We start from the raw sequence: 12,011 nt of genomic DNA on the forward strand, positions 1-12,011 counted from the left end.
TTTGGGGGTGTCTGCCTAGCTTCTAACCTCTTCTCTGAGAACTCCCCTTTCCACCCCAAGAAGGAGAGCTTTTATCATGAAGGGATGTTGGATTTTGTCAAGTGCTTTTTTCTGCATCTCTTGAGATGACCATGTGGGGTTTTTTTTACTTTTATTAATCCAAGTGTGTTACACTGATTGATTTTAAGGTGTTAAACCAACCTTGCGTTCCTAGGAGAGAGCCCGCTTGGTCATGGTGTTTAATCCTTTTTATATATTTCTGGATTCAGTCTGCTGCTATTTTGTTGAGGACTTCTGCAAATGCAAATACCTGTGGGGCCAGGCAGTAAAGAAATCAGTGAGATAACTTAGATACAAGAGAGACCCGGAGGGCGCGGCCCTGCTAAAGGGACTCAGCTGTGGCTCGTTCTTGCAAGACTATGAGCCCCATATTGCCTTATTTTCGTTTTTGAAAAGAAGCTGGAAATCCAGTTCTTAATGTGAACTGCCCTGATTTTTAATTGCTGGCAACTGATTTTAATTGAATTTTTTGAATAGGGAAACACCAAAATACCAAAAGTTTAAAATAAAATGGAAAGTCCACTTCTCACCCACCGTAGATATTCACCATTCTCAAATATTTGTTTATCCTCCCAGAGAAGTTGAATGCTTTTCTTTCTCACACAGATGGTAGCATATCAGGTACCTTTTCCTCCACTTTGGCTTTTGTGATATCTCCATACCAAGTCACAAAGAACTCCCAATCCATTTTTACATCTTCATAGGATTCCACCCATGCATGCATGTGTGGAGCTACTGTAACTGAACCAATCCCTAACTGATGGATACTTAGGTTCTTTCCAATCTTTTGCTATTTCAATGAGCAGTGAATAAACTTTTGCATTTATTGTTTCTCTTGTGTGTGTATATATATTGGGAGGCTAGATCCCTAGGAGCAGAATTGGGCCCTAGGGGTCTAAGGGTATATACATTTCTAATTTTGATAGGTACTGCCCATAGACCTCCATGAGAATCATGTCCCACCACCAACGTATGAGAATGCACATTTCTTCAAAATTTCACCAACAGTGTCATCAAAAACGTTTTATTTTTGCCTGCATAAGTGAAAACTAATTTCAATATTCTTTATACTTACAGATTGAGTATCTTTTCATATCTTTAAAATGACTTTTGCATTTTCTTTTCTGTGAAATACCTATTCATAACCTTTGCCATTTTTCTGGGGGTTTTCCTCTTATTTATTTGTAAGAGATGTTTATATATTAGGGAGATTACCCCTTTGTAATACAAGCTGCAAATATATTTTCCCAGTTTGTCCTTTGTCTTTTTGGTCATTCGTCTTTTGAATTTGCTTAGGATTTTGTCGTTCTGTTTTAAGATTTTTTTTTTGGTTGAATTTTCTGTTTGTTTTTGCCATGCAGAGGATTTTAAATTTTTTAATATAATCCAATTCTTCATCTTTTATGGCTTCTGGATTTTTTTTTTATGACTCTCCAATGTTTCTGCCTCCTTATTCTATAAATTCATTTTACACATTTAACTCCTCCTTAATCCATTTGGAATTTTGGAACCGTTCCTGGTGTACAGAATGAGGTATGGAACTCGCTTTATTTTTTCCAGATGGTTACCCAGTTGTCTCAACATGAAAATCATTTTAAAACAGTTCAGGGCAAACCATACAGTTCTGCCAGCCTGTGGGCCACCGTCTTGAAACCTCTTACTTTGAACAGACGTGAAGTTCACATCCACGGGGAAAGTGGGAATGATCGACCAAAGGGCCTTGCTCTTATGAAGACTTGCAATGGCCTATACCCTGGTGCCCCTGTCCAAAAACAGCCACCAATGAAAGAAAAAGAGAAAGAAAACGATCACCCTTTCGTAGGCTGCAAAGTGACCCTTGCCGTGGGCTTTGGGTTTGACCCTCTCAAGTCAGCGTCAAGACTTTCGCTGATTTCCTAGGAAACACATCCGACACTTGCTCTAACGGGGGACACCCATCAGGTCACCTGGCACCAGGACAGAGCACCAGCAGCTCAGAGGACTGAGGTCAGGAATTCCTGGCAGGCTCTGTGTCCTGGCTTTCCCTCCCCTTAAGTGTCTCCAAGTGTCCCTGCAAGTTCATTGTTTGGCACTGCAACTCCAGGAAACTTGGAAAGGCCAATTCTAGCTCATTAGTCACCTTTTCCCCATAGATATTGTCCTACAACCTTACCCCTCCTCGCTGCCTTGTGGGGGGTATCCCCAAAAGAGTCCCAGGACAGCAAAACCAGAGGGTGCAAGTTGGACTCTGGCAGCTCTCACTCTCCCGTGACTCGTTCTTACTCTGAAATGTAAGGCAGTTCTGAAGCCACTCCCTGCTGAGGCTCTTGGATGCCACGAGCCAACTGAGAAACGCAGGACAGTGGGCCTTTCCCCCACCCAGCCTGGTCACCATCACAGCCACCTGTTACCCAGTGCCCATCGCCGGGCCCTGACACAGGTCATCTCATTTCCTCCTCAGTACACCCCAACAGGCAGGTGCCATTATTCTCTGTCTCTTACTGTGGAAGATCTTACTGAGGCTAGTCTCAGAGAAGGTAAGCAACTAACCCAGGGCCACACAGCTGAGATGTGCAGGAGATGATGGCGCTACCCAGGCAGGCTGACCTCACAGCCTATAAGCTCTTAGTCACGGTCCTGTGGGTCTCTATTTTAGAACACCTCTGTTGCTGTGGCTTAATCCTGTGACATTCCCCTTCACCTCTCCCAGACCCTTGGTTCGGCCTCTGGAAGGAGAAAGAAGCCTGGGCATCTTCAGCAATCAACATATACCCGGTTTTCCAGAAACTGCTGTCCTCACCACTTGTCTGAAAAAGGAACTTTCCATTGAAGCTCTGCTCTCCCTGAGCAGACCAGGGCACGGGGAAGAGCTAAGCTTCCTTCGTTAAAAACAGTCCCTATCAATACATCACGGCCACGACAATGAACAGTCAGCAGCCACTGGGATGCCGCCACAGGCTCAGTGTCCGCCGGGGGAGCCAGGGACAAAGCTGACACGCCGAGTATACACACGCCACTCCGCCTCCAGTTACAAGGTACAGAAGCCGCTGACACCAGCACCGTCTATGCTGTGAGATGTCAGGGTAGTGTTAGTTTGGATGGGGGTGGGGCACTGGCTGGAAGGGAGCACGAGGGGGCTTCTGGGTGCTGATCATGCTTGTGTGTTTCTAGATCAGGGTGAGGGTTAAGCAGTTGTGTTCAGTGTGTGAAAATTCAGTGACCCATACACTTAGGTGCACCTTTCCGCCTGTAAACTTTACTTCAATAATTTAAAATAACGTCTTGACATTTTTAAATAAAGAATTATGTTTACTTTACAACAATTATCTCTGCAAAACGCTGGCTGTACTTGAAACAAGGGGTTCACTTATATCTTTTAGTTCAAAAAATTGTCCTAAGGAACTGCCCTGGTGGCGCAGTGGTTAAGAATCCGCCCGCCAATGCAGGAGACACGGGTTCGAGCCCTGGTCCAGGAAGATCCCACATGCTGCGGAGCAACTAAGCCCGTGCGCCACAGCTACTGAGCCTGTGCTCTAGAGCCCGCGAGCCACAACTACTGAGCCTGTGTGCCACGGCTACTGAAGCCCGCGTGGCTAGAGCCCACGCTCTGCAACAAGAGAAGCCACCACAATGAGAAACCTGTGCTCCGCAATGAAGAGTAGCCCCTGCTCGCCGCATCCAGAGAAAAGCCCACGTGCAGCAACGAAGACACAACACAGCCAAAAATAAAATAAATAAAAAAAAAGAAAAGCCAAGTGATTTGCTTATAAAAAAAAAAAAGAATCCTCCTGGTAATGCAGGAGACATGGGTTCGAGCCCTGGTCCGGGAAGATCCCACATGCCGTGGAGCAACTAAGCCCGTGCGCCACAACTACTGAGCCTGCGCTCTAGAGCCCATGAGCCACAACTACTGAGCCCGCGTGCCACAACTACTGAGGTCTGCACGCCTAGAGGCCGTGCTCTGCAACAAGAGAAGCCACCGCAATGAGAAGCCCCTGCACCGCAACAAAGAGTAGCACCCACTCACCGCAACTAGAGAAAGCCCGTGGGCAGCAACGAAGACCCAACGCAGCCAAAAATAAATAAAATTAAAAAAAATTGTTCTAAAATTGGCAAGACTCAACTCTATTTTTTGCTTTGCTACCACTATCTCACTAGATTCATGATGTCAGATTTCCTTGAAATTCAAATGCTGGTCTGCAATACGCGCGCGCGCGTGCGTGCGTGCGTGCGTGCGTGCGTGCGTGCGTGTGTGTGTGTGTGTGTTCGTTCTCGGCTCTGGGAGGGATTCCAGAAACTAGAAATATCCATCACCAAAGTGAGGAATCCAACATTTCAGAACAATAGCAGGAAACTCATCTACATGAGAAGAAATTAAAGCAAACACACCTTGGAGGACTCCAGGGAATCTGAACGATCTCTGCATTCTGCTGGGAATCTGAAGGCCAGCTGCACCCTCCCCTCAGGCGAGGGGCTTCATCTGCTGATTCTGAGGATCAGGCTTGAGCCCGCGGCAGGAGCACCCATCAGGGAAACATTTACACCCAGGCGACCTGGACACGTTTATTGAGACGGTTCACAGGGCCAGTGGGCACCGGGGTTCACACAAACCGGCCGACACGCATGGACCTGGAGCCACGCACCCTGGGGGCACCGCGCGAGCCCCTCACAACGTCTGTGCAAAGCCCTTCCAAGGCAAAGGGAAATCCAAGGCCCCACAGCCCATCCCCCTGGGTGACCACCTTGTCCAGAACACCAGGCAGGACAAACGCCAGTGGAGAAGGCCTTCTCCAGCTCATCTCTGAGGCACTGCCCACCTGTGGGTCCTAAATGCTTCTCCAAACCCTGTGGGCCCATGTGAAGCAAGGGGGAAAATTCAGAAAACGCATCCACAACAATAAAACAAAACAAAACAAAACGAACAATCTGCGCGGCACACAGATTTCACTTCCCGGTGTCCCTGACGGCAGGACCGCAGGGCTCACAGACGCCTTTGGCAGCTGGGGGCTCGGCGCGTTGCCTCCCCGGCGTCCACAGGAAAATAGTCCTCGGTTCTGTACAACGCGGGCAGCTCGAAGGTCGGGGCCGCCGGCGTCCACAGCTTCTGGAATGACAGAAAACCAGGTGCCCCATCAGCCTCGTGAAGCCACTTGTTCTGAGACCCAAGAACTCCACTTGCAGGAGTTCATCCTGCAGGGAGAATAGCCCAGTTGACCAAAGACTCCATGACTCTTTGGTGACACTGCCTGTGACAGCCAAAGCCGGCCCATTTGAAACGTGGTGGGGAGCTAGGTTGGCAGGGCTGGTCCGTGTCCACGGAGCCCTCCGCAGCATTAGAGAGAACCGGGCTCTGAGGAGGGATGACTGAGAAAGCCAGGTGTACCTCGTGCCACCGCGTGCCAGGAAGGGCCTCGAGCCGAGACAGCGCCGTGGGCCAGGGCCTGGGAAAGCTGGGGTCGGGCCCGATGCTTCTTTGAATGTGCGCCCATCTGTGCTGCCCGAAGGCTGGGCCATATGCATGTGTTACTTTGTTTTTTTTAATTGAACCATTTTAAGAAGTGCTTACTTATTTCTGGTGTGGATTTCTGTGGCAGGGAGGTTAGGGAGGGGACCCTCCTCAAGCTCTAGTAACCCTGCGGGTTACCCAGGCATCTCAAGGTCAAACCAGTTTTACAGAGGACGGCCTCAAACAGTGCTTCGCAAATGTGACTGCACAGGGAACCTCCTGGGAGACTTATGGAATGCTTATGCCCAGGCCCCGCCCCCAGAGTCTGATGTCGTTGGTCTGGGGTGTGGCCTGGGCCTCGGGGTATTTCAAAGCTCTCAGGTGATTCTCACGTAGAGCCAGGGCCGATCCCAATAACTGTGACCTGCTCAGAGGAGGGAGGGTCTGCTAGGCTCCGGGGCGGAACAGCAGGGAGCTGGGCAGGAGTGTGGGGCTCCAGGGGTGCAGAGGGAGGAGGGCTCTGCACGTCTCCACCTGGGCTCCCTCTCACCACCCTTCCGCCCTCCCCCCGCAGCTCCGTCTACTGTTTGGTCTCCAGGCCACCCCTGCCCGCTCAGCCCAGAGCAAGCTCTGCCCCCGCCTTCAGCTGCAGTCACAGGTGGCAGCGCACAGGTGTGTGGCCCCAGCCCGCAGTTACTGGCCGCTCCCCCGAAGCCCAGCCCGTCCACGAGCTCTGCGCTGCACTGGGTGTGTGCTTACCCGCCCCCATGCTTCTTCCCCACGGTGACACCGCCACCATCCCCGCTTTCGTGGGTGGTTGGGGGAGACGACGTTCCGGGAGGTGCCTTACCCGCCTCCCACCTGTCCGAGTATCTGTCCACTCAACCACTACCTCTCTGAATGCCCAGGGCCGGCCGAGGGCACCGCTGTGACGTAGACGCATCCCCAGCCATCACGGGCCTCCCTCTCTATCTGGAGACAAAGGAACCAATAGGAAAACACCACCAGCGTGCGCTGAAGCACCAAGGCCCCTGGAACCCGGAAGAGGCCCATCTCATCCCGGAGGGATCAGGAGGCATTCAGAGGCTCAGCACCTAGGACCCCAACCCCCGGCCGGAGGGGCTGCGTGGAGGGGGAGCCGGAGGTGCGGTGGTCCGGGCTGTGGACACCCTGTGCACAGTGCTGAGTGGTGTGGTGGGCCGCGGGCACTGAGGCAGCTCAGTCTGGAGTCAGGCCGGGTCAGAGTGTAGACAGGGATGCTGCTGCAAAGCAGGGCCGGATGATGTGGGCTCTTGGAGGCTGAGCTAATAACTTTATCCTAAGAGACCAGGGACGGGGAGACGGGGAGAGAGGGAGGGAGGGAGAGAGACAGAGAGACAGAGAGAGAGAGAGAGAGACAGAGAGAGAGAGAGAGAGAGAGAGAGAGAGAGAGAGAGAGAGAGTGTGTGTGTGTGTGTGTGTGTGTGATAAGTGTTTTAGAAAGAGCAGAGACTAGACTGTAGGGGAAACGGGACCAGAGTGGAAGCTGTTGCAGGTAGGCATCCCTTAAAGGTGAAAGTGGCTGGATTTGGGGTGAGAGGGAACAGATTCTAATGTCTAAGCCCCGAAGCCCTGAGCTACCGCACCCCCCAGCCCTCTCTCTGCTGCAGAAGGAAACCACAAAAGGGCTTCAGATAAGGTGGACCGCACTCGGGCACTCGGGTGTCTGGGGACCGCTTACCTCCCTGAGTCTCCACGCACATCTGGAAAGCCAGGACGAACAGTTCACCTTGGCCTAGGGTCTGCCTCCCAAAAGGGCACAGGGAACATTGAACCAGTCGGCCCCGGGTCAGCCACTCGGCTCAGCCCGCTTGGGGGATACTTGGGACGCGTTTGTCCCCCCTTCTCCCAGCACCTTCCCGGGGCTGCCACCCACCCCTGTGGGCTGGACTTGAGTCCTCTGACAGCGCTGTGACCAAAACACAACGGGGAGACGAGCCCCAAGATGCATCTCACAGCCTGAGGGATGCAGTCTGTGGATAAGCCATCGTTTTAGAATATCCTCACCCAGTTCCTCCTGAGAACTGGCCGTTGTAGTATCTAGAAAATGCAAGATTCAAGTAATGACAGTTCAAAGACCAGCTCCCTTGTCCTGACACAAGGCTTGGGGGCCAAAGCACATTGGTGATCCTGAAAAGACAGGTTCCCTTCTCTCCTGATCTCAGGACCCAGGCAAGGCCTCACGGGCCCCAAGGGTGAGTGGCCAGGCCAGGCCAGAGCCGGTGTCCCTCTCCTGGAGATCCTGGGCCTCTGGACCCCCTGTTCTTTGTCAGATGGTTCTTCCAACAGGGATGGGGCTTCTGCCTCCTCCCTGAAGGAGACAGCCTTCCGAAAAAGGAGAAAATCAATATAATTATGAAGGAACCAAGGAGAAGTAATCCTAAGAGACTCCTTAGCAGCTTTGGATATAATTGTATCTTGAGTTCCAGCGAGATCTAATGCAAGCAGTGGCGGCATCTTTGCTGGTGCTGGAGTGGAAACGTCCTTCCTGCACTCAGAAAGCAAGAAGGGGGACGCAGGGAGAGGTGAGCCTTGTGCCAGCGCCCAGCCAGGCGACAGGTGGATTATTAGACAGCAGCTACGCGCGCTCGCCAGGACCCCACGGGGGCCCAGGAGAACGAGCCATTCCAAACGAGCTTGCTCCCCTTTTCAAAGGGGCCCCCAGCCGGGAAGATGGCGAGGAAGGCCGCAGAGGCTGGTGCAGCTCTATGCTGGCCCTGGACCAAGCCCCTGCCAACATCTTGGGGCACGTGGAAAATCTGCGGGAAAGTGACTCACAGCTCATTGGAGATCTGGGCCTGCAGTCAGCCAGGAAGGGGGGCCCTGAGCTGAGCCAGGGGGCTCCGAAAGTGGCCACTTCAGCCCCAAATGCTGCTCTTGGAGAGCGGGTGGGCATGGGAAGGGCGTGGGATGTTATCTCGGCCTGTGCAGCCTCCACGTCCCATTCTGGTATCAGCATCTTGGCCGTCTTGTGGAATCACTGCTGCCAGCTCCCCCGCGGAGCTGCTCTGCCCACCTCCACAGCTGAAGGATGAGTGAGAGGAGGCCTGACCCACCTGGGCCGTGATTGGTCCAGGAGTGAGCAGGTGACCCCAGCTCACCCAATGAGAAGCAGCCTTGGGACTCTGGCTCTTGGGACAGGGCTGCTTCCTGCCCCCGTCCCCCCTTCCCAGGTCCCAGTGAGGACGCGCCCGTGAACCTGGCAGTCACTTCTGACACACTGAGGGGCCTGCCTGAGAGTGAAGCCAACACAAGGAAGCCGAGTTGGGAGGGGAAGCAACAGAGTCCTGACAGTATCATCTGAGCACCTGAATCGAATTTTGCCCGAGGTTAGTGTCACCTTGGGACCTGTCCTGTTCTTGAGACCACGGGATTCTCTTCTTTGCTTAAGCCAAGGTGACCTGGGCTGTTGTCGCCTGCAACCAAGCCTCCTGCCTAAAGCGAAGAGTAAATCCACAGTAGTGCGGACGAGCGCTTGGAAACCAGTGGCGGAATCGGCAGATAAGGGCCGGCGTGTGAGGCTAAAAGCAGGCCCCGAGGCCCCAGATGCTGTCAGGGTAAAGCAGGACCACACACCGGAGGCCAGGCCCCAGTCGCAGGCACCCCGGACGCCAAGGAAACCCAGCCCTCTCACACCCAGGATGACCTGCAACAGGAGGAGTTGTCCCCATCTCAGAGGTCACAGGGGCCAGGGAACCACAGAGCCGGGGTCCACTCAGGCCTCTCTGGCTCCAGGTCCAGCCCCTGCCCATCGCCCTACTGGGCTCCTGCCTCGAGCCCAAATCCTGGAGAATCTCAGAAGGGACTTCAGAGAGCTCCCCCTCTCCCCCCTCACCTGCAGCTGGTACTGAGATTCTGCTCCAGTGGCGGCCAGGTAAGCTAGGAGGACTGTCCAACTCCCTGGCGCTTGCTCCAGGCTCCCACTCTCGCCTGCAGGCGAGAAGGTTCCACCAGCGGGACAGGATGGGAGGCACAGAAACCTGACACCACAGGTCCAGGGCTCCGCCGCCCTCCCTCCCAGTCCCCCATGCCCCCATCAGCCCGAGCTCCCAGCTGGAGGAGGGTCTCCGGAGCTGGGGCGCTGGGCCTGGCATGCTCTCCTGGGTCTACACAGCCTCCCACATCTTCCTCACTTCCACCCCAGACCCCCGAGTTCCCAAACCTGCAGCCCACACACCAGATGCATGTGTGTGCTTGGTCGGCTGCATGGTTTTTAAAAACTGGAATTAACTGCAAACATGTAAAAAGTCAGCAGATTTCTCAGGAAAACCAGACTGCCAGCTAGCTACTCTTGGAAAATCAGATGATCTGGAAGCTCCCGGTGGCTGGGCAGAGGAGCTACGGGTGCTCCCCTGTGGGCCCCAGGGCCCACGGGGCCACGTCACCTTTCTGGAACCTGCCGCTTCCGGTGGTGGTTGCCTCGGGGTTGGCCCTCTGGGCTGTCTGCACCACCAAGCAGCTCCTTTCCTGACAAAGCCCCCAGAGGGCTGTTGAAGCACGTGGCAAGGGGGAGCCTCGGGCCAGCCTGGCTTCAGGGTCTCTCCTCTGAAGCCCCCCAGTCGGATCACTGTCTGCCCACCCACCTCAGGGCCTGTGCCATCTGCCCACTCCTGCCCCCAGAAATCCCGCACGGCTCCTCGTGAGTCCTAGCCCGCCTCGTATCTCCCTCTGGGAAGCCCCAGCTGCATATTCCCGATCCTGGGCTGCTTTCTCTTTTTTTTTTTTAAATTTTACTTATTTATTTTTATACAGCAGGATCTTATTAGTTATCTACTTTATACATATTAGTGTATATATGTCAATCCCAATCTCCCTGGACTGCTTTCTGTTCAGGCCAGGGTCAGCACACTTGTTCTGCAAAGGGCCAGATGGTAAACATTTGCAAGCCCCACAGTCTCTGTCACAGCTACTCAGCTCTGCCCTCCCAGCACCAAAGCAGCCACAGGCAACGTGGAAAGTAATGGCATGGCTGCGTGCCAATAAAACTTTATTTACAAAGATGGGGGCAGGCCAGACTTGTTTTTTTCAGTTTGCCCCAGAATTAAATCTATCTTCCTAAATAGAACAGGAATGACAAACCCATCTCTGTATCTCCCATGCAAGTGGGCACTAAGTGATAGGTCACCAGACACAGGCTGCAGGATTTAGGCCCAGGCCCACCTTGCTGACTGTCCCCAGGCCGGAGTATTATTTGATTGGCTGCTCTTGGGTCATCACTGCAACTCCAGCCTGTCCTGGCTAAGCATCCTCCACCTCAAAAGAAAGGCCACACCGCTGTCCCACGTGTGGGCCAGGTTCTGAGGTTCCAAAGTGTGGGTCATCCTCTGGGAGGCTGAGGCCTCAGGCTGACCACGGGTGGAAGCTCAGGTAGCCAGAGACTCACCCTCATCCCCCAGGTCACCAGGCACCTCCAGCCCCAGGGGACTTGGGAGAGGCCCATCCTACTGGGAAAACAACAACTACACTTCCTGTGGCCCAAGTTGCACACATTGTCTCTAACCCTCCAGCACTCCTTCGAGGCAGAGGTTTCTCTTCCCCTTGAGCCTCACTTTCCTCTCTGTAAAATGAGGACAATACCGTCGACTTCATGGAGTCCTGCCTGGGGCACAGCAGTGATGCTGGAGGTGCTGTACCCACCTTGGGACCATGAGGACAAAAGCCACCGGCTAAGGATGGTAGGGCAGTAGCCAGGAGAATCAACTGGCCACTCAGGACTTCTTGTCCCATGAGGGAAAAACACAAACCCTATTTGGTTAAACCACTTCAGTCAGGTTTCTGTTATGCCGCCGAACACAGCCTGATGGACACGTGCCATTACTCTCACCATCACTCCAGTTCATAGCAAGTCGCCCAAGGTGGCACAGGTAGTAAATGGGTGGAGCCAGGACTCAGCCCAGGTTGTCTGTATGATGAAATGGAATGATCACCAAAAAAGTGAAAACTTGTAGATCTCGCAATAGTTCCAAAAGGTAAAATGGAATTCCAAATAACTGACGTATGCATTGCCCCCTGCAGGAGCTCCACTCCCCTTGAGTGGGCGCCGCGCGGTGACTTGCTTCCACAAAGTAGAGCAGGGAGGAGGGGGTGGAGGCGGGAGTAACAGCCTGGTGGAGACACCTGGCAAACACTGCCTCGGCCAGAGGGTCATGGTTAACATCATCAGAGCTACGTCACGCTGACAGCATGTCCCCTGGATCTGATGTGATGAGAAGGTACTTCACCTCTGTGGTCTTCCTCCCCCAAACCCATCACCCCAGTCTAACCACGAGAAAAACATCAGATCAGCTCTAATTGAGGGACAGTGTACAACATACCTAACCAATAATCCTCAGAACTGTCAAGGTCATCAAAAACAAGGAGAGTCTGAGAAGCCGTCATAAACCAGAGGTGGCTAAGGAGACGTGACGACTGAATATAATAGGGAACAGAAAAGGACATTAGGGAAAAACTAGTGCAATCTGAATAAACCGCGGAGGTTAGTTAATAG

At 53.2% G+C, this 12,011-nt stretch overlaps 1 protein-coding gene across 6 annotated transcripts in view; it reads right to left on the reverse strand.

Annotated features, from left to right (window-relative positions):
• Positions 1-4,572: 4,572 nt before the first annotated feature.
• Positions 4,573-12,011, reverse strand: part of BCAS4 (breast carcinoma amplified sequence 4) — a 60,663-nt gene continuing 53,224 nt past the window's right edge. For 3 of the 6 annotated variants that reach the window (XM_060122793.1, XM_060122792.1, XM_060122794.1), the window contains 2 exons: positions 11,839-11,932; positions 4,573-5,143 (listed from right to left, as the gene is read on the reverse strand). In XM_060122793.1, coding sequence (XP_059978776.1) covers positions 4,866-5,143; positions 11,839-11,932 — 372 coding nt within the window. In that variant the 3' untranslated portion in view covers positions 4,573-4,865. The remainder of the gene's footprint in view (positions 5,144-11,838; positions 11,933-12,011) is intronic. The other 3 variants (XM_060122797.1, XM_060122795.1, XM_060122796.1) reach the window with 2 other exon arrangements.

This window comes from Lagenorhynchus albirostris, chromosome 15, assembly GCF_949774975.1.
Source record: "Lagenorhynchus albirostris chromosome 15, mLagAlb1.1, whole genome shotgun sequence".
NCBI lineage: Eukaryota > Metazoa > Chordata > Mammalia > Artiodactyla > Delphinidae > Lagenorhynchus > Lagenorhynchus albirostris.